The following is a 19,299-nucleotide window of genomic DNA, read 5'->3' as shown; positions in this document are numbered from 1 at the left end:
CAATGGAAACCCCTCAGAACAACCTGCCCTAGATGACAGCTACAGAAATCAGATATTGGATGGCAAAAATGAACAGAGACCAAGAGGAACTAAAAGTGAAACTCACTGAAGTCATATAGAAAGTAAAAGCAGAGTTGGTCAATTTCAAAAAAAAGCCCATTCTGAAAAAAATGGAAATGAAAAACATTATACTGTAAATTAATAACGCAGTAACAAGCATAGGAAGAAGGGGAAGCAAGGCAGAGGAAAGAAACCCAGAACTTGAAAACCAAAATATGGAATTAACCAAGTCTGTCAAAAACATAGAAAAAAGCACAAAAAGAAAGAGATGTGGGACTATGTCAAGAAGCCAAATCTATAATTGATTGGTATCCCTGAAGCAGAAATGGAAACAGAAAACACCATGGAACAAGAAAACTTCCTACATCTCTCTAGAGAGGTGACCATTCAAGCACAAGAGATTCAGAGAACTCCTGCAAGGTATCCTATGAGAAGACCATCCTCAAAACATATAGTACTCCGCCTCCACAAAATTAGGCTGAAAGAAAAAAAAAATCTTAACAACAGCAAGAGAGTAAGGTCAGACTGCCTGCTGAGGAAGACCCATAAGAATCACTCCAGACTTATCTACAGACACACTACAAGCCAGACGAGACTGAAGTCTTAAAGATAAGCAATTCTAGCAAAAAATTTCCTATCCTGCCAAGCTATGCTTCATCATTGATTGAGAACTAAAATCATTTCCAGTCAACCAATCCCTAAGAGAATATGCTGTCTCCAGACTAGCCCCTCAAGAAATTCTTAAGAAGGTGTTGAACTAGGAAGAAAAAAAGAAAAAAAAAAGAATGGTGATACACATCACAAAGGTACAGGCAAACACAGAATTAACAGAGTATATAGAACACTCACAAAAATGGAAATACACACATATATAAATACAAAAGTAAAAAGGAAACAAATAAACCTCTAAGAGCCCTAGGACATGGAAAAACCCTTGTATTTCAATAATCAATTTGAATGTGAATTGACTAAATATGTCACCGAAGAGACACAGAGTAGCAAACTGGATAAAGAAACATGATCGAACAATCTGCCACCTCCAAGAAACTCATCTCACTGCAAAGGACACCCACAGGTTCAAAACTGGAGGCTGGAAAATGATTTTTCAGGCAAACAAAAAACAGAAGAAGGCAGGTGTAGCTTTTCTGTTATCAGACAAAGCAGCCTTCAAATCATCAAAAGTTAAAAAGAACACAGAAGGATACTACATAATGATAAAAGACACAATCCACCAGTAAGAAGTATCTATTCTAAACATATATGCACTCAACACAGGAGCACCAGGTTTTATAAAACAACTACTAAGTAAACTAACAGAGGACACTGACTCCAATACAATCATAATTGAGACCCAAATAACCCCACTAAAAGCTACAGGTAGATCTTCAAGGCAAAAAGTCAACAAGGAGATCCAGAACCTCAACTTGACACTCGATCAAATGGATTTAATAGTCATCTACAGAACACTTCACCCAACATCTGCTGAGTATATATTCTACTCATCAGCATATGGAACATACTCCAAGATCGATTACATTCTCAGATATAAATCAAGTGTGAACAAATTTCAAAGATTGAAATAATACCATTGTATCTTCTCAGATCACAGTGCAATAAAAATAAATATCACCACCAACAAGATCCCTCCAAAACACACAAAGATACAGGCACAAAACAACATTATGCTGAATGACTTCTGTGCCTAGATAGCAAGAATGTGAGGGTAAGATGTCCATAATTTTCTCTTGATTCTATGCCAGTTCCTCAAAAGAACTTTATAAAATTAACATTTTAATAACATATTTATTTTTTACAGTGGTATCTGACTGAATAATTAAAGACAAGTAAAAGCAGTTACATTTGCCCACTGAAATTACAGAAAGAAATGTATTTCTAAAAAGTCCATAGCAGTCTTATTCAGCATAGCAAAAACAAGGAAATATCATTGATAAAAGATATATTGCATAGCCATGAAAATGTATACCTACATAGAAACATGAATGACTTAGAAACAATGTTGAGTGCAAAAATCAGTTGCCTGAAGACAGAATATAAGACCAATTTTAGAAATTTTAAAAACAATTAGTTTTAGGCATTTATATATGGTGTTCAAACTATAAAAATGCATAAACACACAATTCTGATTACAGAAATTTTAAAAATAATTAGTTTTAGGCATTTATATATGGTGTTCAAACTATAAAAATGCATAAACACACAATTCTGATTACATATCACCTCTGAAGGGAGATGGAAATGAGACAACTTATAGATAGATTTTTAAAAAATCTTTAATATTTTAGTTTTGGGGTTGAGGGGTTAGTTTCATGAATACTCATTGTGTTATTAATTTTACTGCATATATGTAATATAAAATATGTACAAGAGGGTACCCAAAAAATTTCAGAATTTATTTATAAAAAAATATATATTCTTACATGTTTAAACTTCAGTCATCTTCAAAGTACTCTCTGTATTTATGCAATGCACCTATTCAGATGCTTTTTCCACTGCTCAGACCAGTTTTTGAACTTGTCAATTGTGATGCCTTTAGTGATTATGCTGTTTTTTGTTTCCCCTCTTTCACATTGGCAAAACATTTCCTTCTGAGGACTTTTTTCATCCAGGGAAACAAACAAACAAACAAAAAGTTGCTCAGGGTGAAATCGGGTACATAGGGCGGGTAGGGTATAGAGGTCATGTCACTTTTGTTCAAAAACTGCTGAACACTCAACATGGAGTGGGAAGGTCATTGGTGTAAATCACCCATCATGAAATGGGCAAATGTATTGAAAGAATCTCCAAAAAATTCACTGAAATAGAATGCAGCCTCTCACAACAACACTAGTTGGTACACTGATGCTGATGGGTTCCTAGAATACTCACCCAGTAGGAGAAGCCAGTATTACATGGGGCTCACTCCCCAAAAAGATAATTCTGTTTTTTGGGTCCCTCCTCATATTATATATATATTTTTGAAACTTATATAAAAAGATAATGAGAAAAGTATTTTTCGTATATTGAGAAACTAAAGTGGATTTTCTTAATTCCTTATATCTAGTCTGTTTTGTTAAAATTATAATTTTTACATTATTAATTATCATTAAAAAGATCACCATGATCCTAAAGTATAAAATGTTTCACAGGACTTCAAAACTAAATATAACTTGCAAAAAAAATGAAATCAAAGTGAGTTTGTAAGAAATTTCAATGAAGTATAATTAAATTAATTAACATACAGCAAGAAAATCAGGTCCATCTTTGTTGTAAATAAAAAGAAGCAATCCGCTTAATTGGTCAGTTCTGAACTTAAAGGAAATCTCAAAGTCCATTCCACCATGAAACATATATGGATAAAGTTCCAGGAACCCTTTAAAGATAAAAATAAATACATATTAGCACATGTAATGCAATATTGTCAACATTGTAAGAGTGCTATGAAACTCTAGGATGTATGTTGTCAGTGAGTAAATCTCTCACAAAAGATGCAAATTAGTGTTAAGAAACCTCTTTTGTATTTGTATAGAAGTGTCAGAAAGAATCTGATAAACCTTTTAAGAGGGGGGCATTTACTCTCTAAGTCATGTAATAGGCTATTTTATGTAAGATTATTACTGTTTCATATCAGTATTAACAATAAGTGGTTGCCCTGACTAAGAGAAACCTCGAATGACATTGATGAGAAAAGAGCAATGAAAAAGTACATAGATGATGATATTATTAATATCATATGTTCTTCTTTTCAAAAGACAGTTTAAGCATCTTGATGTAACTTAGTTATAAATTGTAGGAGGCAGAGGTGGGCTTTTATTTGAAGAATATATCATGTCCACCAAGCTACCATATTCCTTCTCTGCCTTCTACTAAGTGGCTAACCAGGCAGAGACTATGGGGTAGAGGGGTCAGACATGGATGATCACTATGCCTCCCAATGGCAGAGATGGCAGTTTCAGTCTCCAGCTCTCCCTCCGTGGATTGCTTAACTCATTACACAGCTGAAAGTTTACGCTTAAGGATACAGTTCAACCATGTAATGAGCTAAATATGTATTTGTGGATTAACCTAGTAAATAAAAACTCCTTTAAAATATCTTTCTAAGTGCATTGTAAGTGTATCTCTAACAGCCTGCTAATTTCCAAACAACTGGTTTACAAATAGACATTGGTAATACTAACATATGTAAACCAAGAACTGTGTACTCCACCAGAGATGTTGCATGTGGATATACACTTACACGTCTTATAATTTACATTACATATTTAGACATTGAGGATATATTGATGTTCATCATGGAATAAATAGGCATTTTTGTGATACTAGTCCCTGTGAGGTCAAAATAATCAGACGGGAGAGATTAAATTATGCCTAGGATAGAACATACTTTTAAATGACCACTGTTGTCTGTTTTAGAGCCTTACCTGCTCCTAGGAACTGGGCTCCCTCATTTAATGAAGTGGGGCACCCCTCCCAGCTGTTATACACATTGATTTGTTCTTCACAACTCTGCCAATCCAGAGGCTCCCAAAGAGCAGAGGGATTATAATTCTTCAGAACATGTACATCCTTGAGACAGCCCACAAAACCCTTTTGAATTATCTCTGCAGGAGTAGATGGATATCAATAAATAGGCATTTTGAAAGATTCTTTTCAAGCAATTAATTTTATGCACCATTAAAATCTAAGAAATAGGCAGTAGCTTTCACCACCTATTTACTGTAAGTCTCTTTTTTTTTTGAGTTGGAGTCTCACTCTGTCACCCAGACTGGAGTGCAGTGGCACGCTCTCGGCCACCGCAGACTCGACGTGTTGGGCTCTGGCGATCCTTCCGCCTCAGCCTTCCAAGTAGCTGGGACTAGAGGTATGCGCTACCACGCCCAGTTAATTTTTTGATTTATTGTAGTGACGAGGTCTCGCCAAGTTGCCCAGGCAGGTCTCGAACCCGCGGGCTCAGGCAATCCACTCACCTCAGCCTCCCAAAGCGCAGGGTTATAGGCTGAGCCACCAAGCCCGGCTACTGTAAGTTTCTTAATGACTCACGTAAACACCATACTACTCGCTTGGGTAAATGGTAGCAAATATTTAGCTCTGGTTCAAACCCATAATATTTACAGAAACAGATGTTTATGCAGAAACCTTGGTTTTGCAGTAGCAAGAATATTGTCTTTTGAACTAATAGGGAAATTTTATCTGCCACTAGCTTCAAAAATAAAGTACCATAAAATGTAAGTTTTGAAAGGAATATTTCTATCAAATTGATAGTTTATATCTTACTTCTCTCATCATTATGAACCAGTTTATTATTCTAATGAATCAATAATTTGATTTCACTTTTGAAAACGTATGTAGTGGTGATATTAAATTTTGAACTCTGCATATCAGGTAGATGTGGGGCTTATAAGTATAGAAAACCAAGTGATAACAAAGCGTTGAGTGAAAAAGGTAGCAAATGAGAAAATTAGAAAGAGCTAGAAAAAAAAATCAAGAGAGAGGTCACATGCAGCTGACATCACATTTCATAAAGCCATGCCCTTCCCTATGGGGAAAAGCTTAGTGTTCAGCTTTGAGTTTATGACAGTTTTACAAGGCCAACTTATATGCACATTGCCAAATTATTTATTTACAATGGATATGTGTCTTCTACAGAAAGGTACTTGGTATTAAGGTATTCTTCTGGTATCTGAACACACCATTGCCCAGAAGAGCAAAAATCTAAAACAAAGACTGTGTGTGTGTGTGTGTGTGTGTGTGTGTGTGTGTGTGTGTGTGTGTGAATACTCCTCTACCAGTGTAAGTGGTTCATTGAAAACCTTCTCTAATTTAGAGACATTAATGTGGAGGTAGCTATAATCATTCTTGAGGATTCAACTAGACTTCTCTCCTTGAGAATTTCAACATAGCCCTCTCCAAAATTCACTGAAAACATTTCATTCCTTTTGATCTTATGTATCATGATTCTCTGAAGACTATCACCCATGAACAAATTATACTTATCTGGGTCTTAGCTTATTTGTAATATTTACGTAGTTATATTTCAACTTCTAGGAGAGACTTGGGAGGCACCCTATGATCCTTGATGAGAACTTGGAAAACAATTCTAGAATTGTTAGCATTACATTTGAAGGATTTTCTTTTTCTGCCTAAAGGTTAATTCCATTTATGTTAGTTTTTACTAGTTTCATTTTAGGATGCACTTTTGTGCTTTTGTCCTAAAATATGAGAATTGCTTTGTCTATAGTTCAATTACAACACCTATGGCATTAGATTGAAATTATCTGTTCATATGCCCAAACACTTTATTTGTGACAAAGACCACATTTTATTTATCTATAACTATCTAGGGGTTGGTTTAGTACCTGTCACATCAGGGGATGTTCTTCACCCTATTTGGAGTATAAATCAAGTCCATAGTTTTCCATTTCTGCATTGTCTTACATTCCACTTAAAATCTTAGAAAAATCTACGCATAAGTCCTAAAATAACATACCTTTGACTGAAATTAATATAATTCATTTCAATAAAAGTTTAATGAATTCCTTTCATATACCAAAAACTGGTTACTAATAATATAAATATAAGTAGTATGGAATTCATGCTTCCTTTAAAAAAGTAGAGACATAAAGGAAATTGTTTGATACATTGATATAGAAAATATATCATACACAGAAAATAATGCATATTCATACTTTAAAATAATGTAAATCAAGTCTATTCTAAGTTTTGGTGGCAACATGTAATTCTATACCTTACTAAACTCACCAGGATCTTTCCTTAGGACGGTATAACCTTGTGGTAGCCCTCCCAGAAACACTCCTGTGTTATCACCAATAACAGTACTACCATTCAGGGTAACAGAGGAACCTAGAGAAAGGAAGATGAGAAGTACCATTTCAGCAGGATGCTCCATTTCTACTAACTTGACAAACGATGAAACCCTCATGGGGCTTTGGGAAAACACTCTCTGGGTTCTCTTTTCTCCTTATTGTCTGTTCCTCATTGCATTTCTTCACTGGTTCTTCCTCAACATCCCAGCATCCTGACACTGTAAAGGCCCACATCTCCTCCTCCAAGACCTCCATCTTTCACTACCTGTACAGACACACTCTATCCTCTAGAGGAATGCATAGTAGGCTAGGCACCAGTGTTAACTACCAGGGCCAAAGGCCAGAGAGGCCTGCCTCTCGTGTGGCATAACAACGCCAATCCCTGTTAAAATTTCTATCTAATTCTTTCCTTCTTTGGGAAGAGAGAGAAAGTTATTTGTTTTTGTTTTGCCAGAGACAAATACACTCCAATTCGCCCTACTTACATCTGGTCCCTTGGCTTTAAATACCATCTCTACCTGACAATTCTGAATGTGTACCTCCAGTCTGGATCTCTTTTCTGAATTCAGACTTGTATGTCCAGTAGCCTGACTGATATCTGTACTAGGATATCAAGATATTGTAGATATCTCAGACTTAACATGTTCAAAACTGAACTTCGAATGCCTCTCTCCAAATCTCCTTTTCCCACAGTCCTGCACTACTGGGAGCTCCATTCTTCCAGTTGCCCAGGCCCCAACCTGGCAGTCTTCGTCTAGATCAGAGGCCAGTAAACTCTGTCGAGGGCCAGATAGTATTGTTGTAAACTATTCAGTCTCAAGCAATCATAGATAATATACCAAGGAATGGGTGTAGTAGTGCTCCAGTAAGACTTTATAAAAACCAGCAGGAGCTAGATTTAGTTCACAGGAAGTAAGTTTTCCAATACCTGCTCCACCTCAATCTCATCATCACCAAATCCTGTTATTTTGACATTTTCAATAGAACAAAATCCCTCCACTTCTTATTATATCCACAATTACCTCCCTGGTTCAAGTCACTGTTATGTGTTGTCTGTACGATTGCAGAGTTACTGCAGAAGCCTATCAACTGGTCTCCATGCATTCACCCTCATTCCCCTTAAAATTTATTCTCACCAGAGCATCCAAAGTGATCTTTTCAAAGAAAGAAGTCATATCATGTCACTCCTCTCTCAGAATCCTCCAATGACTTTCCTCTTTCAAAGTGACAGTCCACAAGGCCCTACACAATCTGGACCCTAATAGTCTCTGTGACCTCATGTCTATCACTAGCCCTTTCACTCCCTCTTTCCCACACTGGCCTCCTTTTTGGTCTTTGACATGCAACAAATGGGATGCTCCTGCCTCAGGGCCGGGATCCTGCTGTGCCCTTAACCTGAAACACCCTTTTCCTGGATATTTGCATGGTTTGCTCCTTCATCCTTTCAAGTTCCTGCTCAAATGTCACCTTATTGCAGAGGGCTTCCCTAACAGTCCTCTAATCATAGTACTTTCCCCAATACACATACACAGCCACACACACCCAACACAGACACACAAACACAAAAACTTTCCTTCTTATCCTGCTTTTTCATTCTCAGAATTTACTACCACGTGATACTTGCTTAATATTTGTATTGTACCACCTATTCCTCCCCAAACTGTAAATTCTGCATAGTTCTGTTTGCTCTTTGTATCCAAAGTATCTAGAACAATACTGGAACAATATAGATGCTTACTAAAATTACAAATCTCTTAAATGATTTAATAAAAGCCTGTATCATATATATATATATAAACCATTTTATAATTACATAAGGATGGTATATAGGATAGGGTGGAAAGAAAACTAAAATATGCAAAGATAGGGTGTTTGTTCCAAGAATGCTGCCTATCAACTGTAAATTGTGAGAAATTATTAACTTTTCCTGAACCTTGGTTTCCATATCTCTAATGCAGATAATATCTGCTTTCTTCTACTTTATTTGCCTTCTGAAGGTCAAAAGTCACGTTAGAGAATACAATCAAAAGCGCTTGCTAACTGTAGAGAATTGTAAAAAGATCAGCTGCTGGTGGTTTTGCTCTTATTTTTGCTTTACTGAAACCTTGCATGGATGAGAAACTGGTTGCCAGACTTCATCATTTTAGGAGCATCCTGAAGGCAAATTCAACAGCAATTTAGATAAAATTGAGTAGAGATGATGGTGAAAAAAGAGATATAGGAATATAAACAGAAAAATATGGCAACAATGGCATATAAATAGAGCTATTTACATATATAAAAGAAGGCCTCACCTGTATACTGCCTATCCAGAGTGATTTGGCCAAAAGCCTGATGCCTAATGGCAATTATTTCATGCCACTTTCCATCACTGTACTTTTTGCCATTATCATTAGCTGTAGTAACTTGCACTGATGACCCCTTAGGAGAATAAATGAATGAATGAGCAAATAAATAAAGGTTTATACACACAACAAATACATGCTTGTATATTTGTTATAAACCAACTTAAAAATTTCAATATTATGATCCTGCTACAAGCATGTATATATGTCAAACAGAATTCAAATGTAAAGCTGTTATCTCACATCAATTCCAGCTTTCCTGGGATGTATCTCTCTGAATACCATATAGCTCACATCTGAAAAGAACTTTTCTTTGGATTAAGAATCTCTTTAAAAAGACCCTTGCATTTTGAGTACTTGTATTCATCAAAAAGGTAATAGGTTTTCTAGTCTAAAATTTAAAATTTTAATTTTCAAGGCAGAAATGTGAAATAAAAGAATTTACTTTTTTAATTTTAATTTTAGATTCAGAGGTACACATGCACACTCATTACTTGGACATACTGCGTAGTAGTAATAAAATACTATTCAAAATTGGCTCTACCCACTGACTCTTAGCGCAAGTGACAAAATTAGGTTCTAAAGATAGAGAGATGTCAGGCAATTTCTCTTACTTTCACAAAACTATCAATAAAAAGAATGAGATTCACATTGAAAATTAGCCAGTTATTAATACATTGAACATGAGTATGGGTTTAAACTTAGTACACAATGCTTTGTAGTAGAAAAATCTAATACTAATATCTCTAAGTAAGGTAATAATACTACAGTTAAAAATGTATTCCTAAGTGGATAAAATCCATGAAATGGGAAATATTAAGAACAGAGAATAGCAAAAAGAAGTAAGGATAAGAAAACAGAGAAAGAAAAAAACAGAAGAGAAACCTTCCATTTTAGCACTTTCAAGCCAAGTGAATACTTTTTCAGTATGCTATGGTTAACCCAATGGTAATAATTTTAGTGTGAATAAGCAAATATTACTAAGTAAAAGATATATCAATTTAGTCACCAACATCTACTATTGCTACTATTTTTAAGAAATAAACAGAAAATTATTCTGCCCCTTCTAAATGAAAACAAATTTCTGTTTATTTACTTAGAAATAATAAACCTCATTCTAATAAAATTTTTTAAAAGCAAAAATAAGGTTGGCCAATATATTACAAAAACTATTTAATTACCTGAAATTTTCACCAAATTCTAATAATTGTTCTATATTGTTTTTCAAAAAGAGAAAACAGATCATTGTTTGATGTAACAGACCTGAAGATTTATATTGAAAAAATGCAAAGTTAATATACCATCTTTAGTATGATTTCTGTTTATCTTTCCCTGAAGTAGCTTCTGTGATATAACATGTCCATTCCACACATTTAATTGGCTCTTGTCGAGCTTCATCAAGAGCTTGACAACATGCATGACATACAGAATTCCATGTTACTAAATTTTTTTAAAACGGTTTTTAATTTCCCATGAGTATGAGAGTATTACTTCTCACGTGGACAATATTCCAACTTTTAGAGACAGCTCAGTCAGCTAGAAACATGACCAGTTGGTTAAGTTGATTTTCTAGTCTTTAAGTTTTTGTAGGTTGACTTTTCTTATATCTGTTTTATCTACATACTCTTTTATTTTCTTCAACCCTATTTCAACATTTTAATATTTTACAAACACACATTTCATTATCGTAGTTTAATAATTAAAACCAGAACTGGTGTCGTGCCCAATTAATGTGCCCTGGTAGCATGCCCATTAGTTTTTCCATTAGTGAATTCAACAATACTAATGGGATTACTAGCATGGGATGCTAATTGGGCGTGACATAAGAAACTGGCTTACTTCTTAGCATACCCTTGCTAATGATGAAATTAATGAGCATTTTATTAAATGCTGTCTCATCAAAGTGTACTTAGTTAGCGTTAAAATTGTTACAAACGATGCTGCATTCTAAAGATCAGGTGTCTGAGTAAGTGGTTCTTCATATTTTGTTTGGCAACAATCTGAAGCATTAATAGTTCTCTACATCAGAAATCATATTTATTGGAGACAAGTTCAAGTACACAACCTACCGCCTCAGTATGCCAAACTCACTTTATACTCAGGGGAACTTAGACTATTATTTTTAAGATTATTTTCCCCCACCAATGTTAAAAGAATAATTCTGTGCTAAATTCTGGTGTCATATTATGCAGTTTGTTCTTTCCATTGTAAAATATCAGACACGTTAAATAGATGCTATTCAGAATTTTTCGAATGTTTCACTTTCACAATTTCCTTCTGAGTGACACTAGAACATGATGTGAATTTCCTGTTAATATCACTAACCATAGAACATTTAAGGGATAAATATGGGTCATTTTTGGTTAAAAAAAAATCAAGTCCATTTAAAATTAAATTTAATAAAATGAAAATGATATGATTATAGCTATTTGTTGGACCAAAAAAATACAACATTTAAACACAGGAGTTAACTTTTCTTTATTGGTTCTTTTAACAGTGACTCCAAGTGTCCATTCCATAATATACACATTTCCAACTTTATATATTATAAAGAATCTTTCTCCTTTCCCCTAAACATTTATCCAACAGAATGCTTTGAATAATTATGAGAGAAGCCAAATAAATTTGTGTACCAATAGCCTCTATGTAGGATAATCCTGTTATATTTATTACTCAAGTTTATTAAGATTTTTTAAAAGAGCAAAGTACATGATGATCTCAAGTTATTTCCAGAATATGTGCTAGACAATAACTAAAATTTCCTTAAATTATTCTTTTCATAATTCAAAATTTGATTATTTTTGAATGAATTCAGTAACGGTAATTTTAAAACAACCAACTTATTTTTCCGATAAAAGTCAAAGTATCCAACAAATGAATTTAAATAAATAACTATGTTTTTATATAATCATTTGAAAGCTGGAAATGTTAGCCCAGAATATGGGTAATTTTCTTCAATCATTATTAATAGTATTATGTCACTAGTTATTGAGTCAGTCTGCCACCCAATATGTCGACAGCCATTTATTTATCGAGCATCTACTATGCTCCAAGGATGGTGCTAAGTCCTGAGAATGTATTTTTGAACAAAGCAGTCATAGACTTTGCCCTCACAGTATTGTACAGTTTAATAAGAAAGATACATTAAGCACATAATTACTTGTGTGATGAGTACAATAAAATATCCACTGGATAATCTCATCCTTATTTAAAGATTAAAGGGAAAAAACTGGCTTAAAGTGGTACTCAACGTATTTAAAATATTAATAATTTTCCTGTCAGTGGGAGGCATATGAAATAAACTTCTTTATATCGTTAAAACTGGGGTAGCTCTAATTTCATACAAGAAGATATAATCATATCTAAAGGAGACCAAACTAGAATAATATTCAAAATTTTCACCATCCCTTCAGTTTCAACACTTCTTTGTCTATAAATAAATGGGGACTTCATTATAAGGTTAAAAAATATGTTTAGCTGGGCTTGGTGGCTCAGCCTGTAATCCGGCGCCTTTGGGAGGCTGAGGTGAGTGGATTGCCTGAGTCCATGGGTTCGAGACCCGCCTGGGCAACTTGGTGAGACCTCATCTCTACAATGAATCAAAAATGAGCTGGGCGTGGCAGCACGTGCCTGTAGTTCCAGCTACTTGGAAGGCTGAGGCGGAAGGATCGCTGGAGCCCAGCAGGTCGAGGCTGCGGTGGCCGGGAACGGCCACTGCACTCCAGTCGGGGTGACAGAGTGAGACTCCAACTCAAAAAAAAAAAAATGTTTAGTTAACCTGTATTAGAGCATTAATTCCTTGAGGATAAGGAAGGACACAGCCCTTGCTAGTGTGAGCTCATTGTTTCAGATACACACAGCATCATGACCCATGAGCACTTAGTATAATATATCTGATTACATTTTCTCAAATATATCCTAAGGCCATCTTGCTTGACCAATACCCTACTTAAAAAAAAAAAAATTATCATTTTGCTGAAAACTCAGTTTTTACTTTGTGGAGACATAATAGTTCAGAAAAAAGTTTACCTACCAGGCGTCATTAAAACCTTCCTACTCCCCTCAGTCCTTCAACTTTGGGCTGTAACAATTTTATTAGTACTTGGCTGGCACCTACTAATGACGTATACAGGTTAGGACCTGGCTATACAGAGTAGGGGCATGGCAGCTGGGAAAGCTAGTGGCAGTGATGAGTACTCTAAGTAATTGTTTGAGAGAGAAGGGTAAGGAGCAGAGATGATGGGCAATGCCTTGTGAATGTTTCCCTGAACTCTGTTGTCATGCTTTGCACCATCTGATCATTGTAAAGCAGATGAAAACAAATGAGACCTAGAGTTTCCTGGCATCCATTCTCTGGACTACAACAATACGATCAGTGGTTGAATAGAGTTAAGCGTTGTCGTTTGAGCCCTTTACCTTCCTATTCTGCAGCGTCTTAAGGTACCACATCCTTTAGATAAAGAAACAACACTTATGTCAAAAGAGATGGCATTCATGCTTCAGATGTGGTGAAATCATTTTTGAATTGATTCTCCAAAGATTGTCCCATATGTTTAGGGTGTGTGTGTGTGTGTGTGTGTGTGTGTGTGTGTGTGTGTGTGTGTGTGTGTGTGTGTGTGTGTATGTAGGTGTATGTATGTTTATTAAATACTCAAAAATCTGTGATGAACAGCCCGTGGTCAATATTCTAGTGAGTGGCATTTTGTTCATTTGTGTTCCTAGTGCCTAACTGTAGAGTATTATACATTCTTAACAAAGTTTCACTGAATGAAATTAACTAAATTCCATGCTAGTTCTATCCCTAAACCACCATACGACCCTAGTTAAGCAACTTGATCTAAGGCAGGGATGAAAACCACACCTACTTTAAGTGGCTACTTTAAGAATGAAATGAGATGATTCATGTGAATCCACTTTGTATCCTTTAAAGCTCTATAAATAAGTGGTTATATGGTAAAGATTTTTCTCCCTCTGGTTTCTTCTTAAATATCCCCAGATCCCTGGATATCCACAGATATTAACAGGTTGAAGGGGAAAGAGCAGAGCCAGATTTGTCTTCCTCATTGACACGCTTCTATTTTACTGTACTATCCATTTTCTTTCTTTTCTGGATTTTTCTTGTTTTTGAAATTTATCACTTGTTTTCTTTTTTCGTCTTATTATCTAAATGTTATGTGGACAATTTTTATTCTATTAAATTAGCTTATTTTTTCCCACAATACTTAAAATCAAACAATTGCCCTATTTATTTTATGAAAACAAGGCATCAGTAGATATATATATATGTATCTACTGATGTCTTGCTACCCCCCACTAAGCTGATAACTTTAGAAACTTCCTAACTTTAGCAACAGTTATTAAGTTTGTTTTTGCACTTGCTATATTTCTCTTCTATTTGGCACTGTAAAATACAGTTCTAGTCACTCTGTCATTAAATATTTAGGTTTAACTTAATATTGCTAGGTTTATTATTCACCACTGCTCCTTTTTATTTCTGTTTCTTTTCCTTTTGGCTAGATTACTGGCTGGAATATTTCTTTCCAATATGGTTCCTGGGTGCCAATTTTTTCCTGGATCCCTGGATATCAACAAACAATTTCCTACATGATAAAAGCAGTACAGCATTATAGCTAAAACTATGGTCTTTGGAGCTGGCTTGGTCATTTGTCAGTGTGACTTTGGGATAATCAACTTACCTGTGACTCCGATTCCTCACTTGTAAAATGGGAATATTTAGAGTGTCTACAACATAGTTATTGAAAAGTTCAAATGAGAGAGAGAGAGAGAGAGAGAGAGAGAGAGAAGGTGTGTATGTATGTGTGCATACACAAATTTATGTATAAAGAGAGCACTTAAAATAATGCCTGGAACAAAGAGGTCTCATAGAAGTATAAGTTTTGAGTAATCTTGACTGAAACTTGATGAGTTCTTTCAATAAATCTTTCTTAAATCGAGTATTTCTCCTATTTCATGTTTTATTATTGTCTCTTATCCTTTTTCTTGTCCATGTGCTTTTCATTGTCCTTCTGAATCTCTTCTTAGTAATATTAGTAGCATCTACATTTCTTATTTTCCATATATTTATTATGAATTTTGAGGGCTTTCTTCAACTTTATCTCTGACCTACTAATCTGAGGCTCGAAGTATCTCTCTTCTAATTAATCTACTTAAGGTTTTCAAATAAAAAATAATATTTTCAGTTCTGTAATAGAATCAATTTCAACTGATTTTTTTTTTCTTTCACTTGCCATCTGCCTTGCCTTCTGTGATATCTGCTGCTTCTCTCTTTCTCTCTGGCTGCTATACCTGCTTAGGTGAGATGCTATTTCTTTTTGCTTACTCACTGTCCTCCTGTTGGCAAACTTTAAGGAGATGCATTTCAGGGGACACTCAGAAATCCTTGTGCCTGAGGACCTACAGTGTACTAGCCAGGGGATTATCAGGCCCCTATCAAGACATCAAGAGGGAATTTTTCTGTCCTGGTCTTTCTAGTGGCCAGCTTGTGGTTCTCCTAGCTTTATAAGGCAGGAAGAACTCAGCCTGTGTCTTGAGGCTGGCAAGATTCTTAGATACCATTGGTCCAGCAGGTACTGACTTTCCTCTCCAAGGTCAGTGGGCTTCCAGGGTACATGAGGATGTGATCCTCACCACTAGCTCTTAGCCCATAATCCCAGACACAACTTGGATAAGGGGAGAATTTATGCCAACTTTACCAATATTTTGTAAAAAAATAATTTACCAAGTATAACATAATTTAGATTGTCAGTTTTAAGTTGAGAAATTGAGGAAACAGAAAAAAAAACCCATCTTTTATTTAGCTTTACTCATTTCTCGCCTACTACATAGGCTTACTCATAGGCCTCCTACAATACCTAATATCAATTGCTTACTTATTGTTTAATTAAAGTGAAGACAGCTGTTTAGTGGTTTCCCATTGCCCTTAGAAAAATTTACAACCTCACATTTGCTTATAAGACTCTAAATGTCTTGTTCTCTACTCAGCTTTTCAAGCTTCTACCTTTGCCTTTATTCTCTGTTCTTCAGCCATATTTGATGTATCTCAATGTATTGAATGTGCCATGTTATTGTCCACCCCCAAGCACTGGACATTTGCTATTTGCTATGTTAGGAACTTTATTCCCAGCATCTTCCCTCATTTTTCATCAGTATCTTCCCTGTCCTGCCTCTCTTCAAACAAATACCCTCATATAAAGACATATGCTCATGTTAACTAAATTTTCCTCATTGTTTTATATCTCAGTTAAATATCACATTTTTGAGAAAAGCGACAACTCAAAGAACTCTTCATTTTATGTTCACATAAGACATAACACCTCACACATATATCACAAAATGCATAAATATATTAAATGAATGATTGTATTTATACTTTCCACGTTGTTTCATAGGGACAGGCTCATATGTGACTTTAAAACTATTGTAGTCTGCAACACCCAACACAATAGTACCTGATAGTCACTTAAATATATGTTGGCAAAACAATGAAGAAAGAAAGAAAGAAAGAAAGGGGGAAGGGGAGTGAGGGAGGACAGGTAGACAGGAAGAAGGAATAACAGAAGAAAAGGGGAGAGGAAGGGAGGGTAAGAGGGAGAAGAAAGGGAAGAGAGATGGAAGGAACACATAACTTTTGCTAAGAAAAAGTAAATAGGAAAATTAAGAAAAACAAAAACAGGTCTCTTTAAATTTACTTAAAATGTTTAATATTCATTATAAGGTAGCATTTTGGTTGTTAAGAGCATAGATTCTCAGTTAAACTACGTGAGAAAGTCAGCTCTGCGTTGAAAGTTACAGCTGCTATTTTAGCTGCGGGCAAGTCACATCACTTTTGTTTCATTTTCTTTATGGCAAAATGGGAATAATAATAATACTTACCTTATAAGTTTTTGATGAGGATTCAATGTGAAAACATAAGCATTTATCTCAGTGTCTGGCACCTACTAAACTCTTACAAATATTAACTCTACGAATTTCTCATTTACCTGAGGATCAAAAAGAAAATAAGGACGTCCATTCTTCAACTGAAGTGCAAAATACTCTTCCTGATTGCCAGGTGATGCTGCAAAGACAATCAAACCTTCAGGCACCCTTGTTCGAAAGCTGGCCTTAATGCCTGGTAAGACAAGTGTGATCAGCAAATCAGTGCTGGGGTTTTGTTGATTCTTTCTGATAAATGTACATTTACTTTCATTATTATTTATGATGTAGTGAGTACAGTCAGGAAATTATACACAGCAATGTACTGGGATGGTCCCAGTCACTTGGTTTTAAATATATCCCATTTTAAATGCCAACCAGTACTTGGAACCTTGAGCCTGCATTCCTGCTAATCAATATATAATGAAGCTTAAATTTATGCAAAACTCATCAACCTAAAAAGACATATTGTCAACCCAAAATTGGATACTCAGAGTATCAATGTGAAAACATTATCAGAGAGTCATAAAAATAAATGGGTTTTTGATATAAGTAAAAGAAACACAGGGGCCTTGTTTAAAATATTTATGAAGTTTAAAGAATCAGTCCAGTAATAGAAGCTAATACTGGAAAGTCCCGATAATACCTGTAACCAAATGGTTTGCAGACTTCAGAATTTCACTCTTTACTAACCCTTCAGACCACATACTAGCCCTATACAGAACATTACAATACTCTTGTCTCATAGAAATTTCCCCAGTTCCGGAAGCAGGGGCAACTTGAGACAGTCCTACAAACGCCTTCTTGCTACCACCACGTGGCCTCACCTCCACTATTTCTAGTAATCCACTTACTCAATACAAACTAAGGAGTTCTTCGGGTTTGTAAGGCATGTTCCTTAATGTACTGAAACTGGCAAAAATGTTTAAGAGACACAATGTTCTCAAATAGTTTCAAGTTTAGTTGAAAATATAAAATGTATGTATGTCTTAAAAGACAAATCATACAATGAGAATCTAAAGAGAGCTCAAGAACATACAAGAAAATAAAATAACAGCTCAAGAACACAGTACTGAGTAATTAATAAATACTGATTTAAGTAGAAATACAGCCAATCAGGATATGAAAAATTAAAGGAGAGAGAATTCCCTTTTGACTGGGCTGATAACCACTGGTCCTATATAGGTAGGGGTATTTAATTTGGGTTCAGTAGACTGCAACTACCTCAGGAACCTTGTCTCATTCATCTAGGTGTACTTGGTAAATAGTCTGAGAGTCTGAATAAAGGGAAAGGAGGTGAGAAGTACGTTAGAGGTAAGGGAGAAATTTTAGCAAAGATTTGAAAGCAGGAAAGCAGAAGTCATTTGGTGAGTGTTGGATTGTCATTTTTTTCAATATGCATCTATGGAATGTTAACATTTGTAGAGTTCTCTGCTATCCAGTAAAGAAAACTAACAAGTCAGTGCTATACATTAAGTGCTATTGAGAAAAAGACAACTAAGAAAACCATATGAACTGGTATACAGTTATATACGAGATATAATTTGATTCAAAGGAATTGAGGAAGTTTTTGCAGAGAACATCATGCCTGAGCTTGTTTTTAGATAATATAAAATAATTGGGGGGAAATCACACAAAGGCCTAGAGGCATGGAAAGTATTGAGGAAGGCTGGATATGAAGGAGGATGTTAGATGAATCTGGAGAAATAGGCGAGATCATACCTTAGCCCATATGCCATGAACAATTAGCCTTGAGAAAGCAGGATGGAAAAGATGACTGTATTCTAAGTATCTTCAGAGGGCCATTCCCTTACCACTAGCAAAAGCAAGATTGGGATGCGGGAATCAGACTTTCCAAAATGACGAATTTGTCCTGTCCTTGACTTCTGTATCTCCAGCTTCTAGGCTTTATGCTCTTGGCTCTTTTTAACACACATATCCTAGTCATTTCGTTATCTCATTGCTTCATACTCTCTTATTCTCCTGCCTGCTTAGATGTTGAAGAAAGAAAGAAATCTTGCTGCTAGATTCAGAGGCTGGTCTTTCCTGGCAATTCTTTCAATCCATGAAATAGGATTGTTTGCCCTAACAAATCATTTTTCAGTAGTTGAACTTGCTTGGACCCCAGTTACTAGACT

General features: G+C 35.4%; 1 protein-coding gene across 1 annotated transcript in view; it reads right to left on the bottom strand.

Annotated features, from left to right (window-relative positions):
• The window catches only part of LOC103255181 (usherin), a 465,104-nt gene extending 447,236 nt beyond the window's left edge, over nt 1-17,868 (bottom strand). The window contains exons 1-6 of the mRNA XM_008053149.2: nt 17,808-17,868; nt 17,227-17,357; nt 9,176-9,302; nt 6,817-6,918; nt 4,479-4,658; nt 3,300-3,430 (exon numbers count right to left, since the gene is read on the bottom strand). Of these exons, the coding sequence (XP_008051340.2) occupies nt 3,300-3,430; nt 4,479-4,658; nt 6,817-6,918; nt 9,176-9,302; nt 17,227-17,357; nt 17,808-17,868 (732 nt within the window). The remainder of the gene's footprint in view (nt 1-3,299; nt 3,431-4,478; nt 4,659-6,816; nt 6,919-9,175; nt 9,303-17,226; nt 17,358-17,807) is intronic.
• Between the last annotated feature and the right edge of the window lie 1,431 nt (nt 17,869-19,299).

Source organism: Carlito syrichta, unplaced genomic scaffold (assembly GCF_000164805.1).
Source record: "Carlito syrichta isolate Samal-C Ts95f unplaced genomic scaffold, Tarsius_syrichta-2.0.1 Scaffold287916, whole genome shotgun sequence".
Classification (NCBI taxonomy): domain Eukaryota; kingdom Metazoa; phylum Chordata; class Mammalia; order Primates; family Tarsiidae; genus Carlito; species Carlito syrichta.
This window is presented reverse-complemented; position numbering and strand designations above follow the sequence as displayed.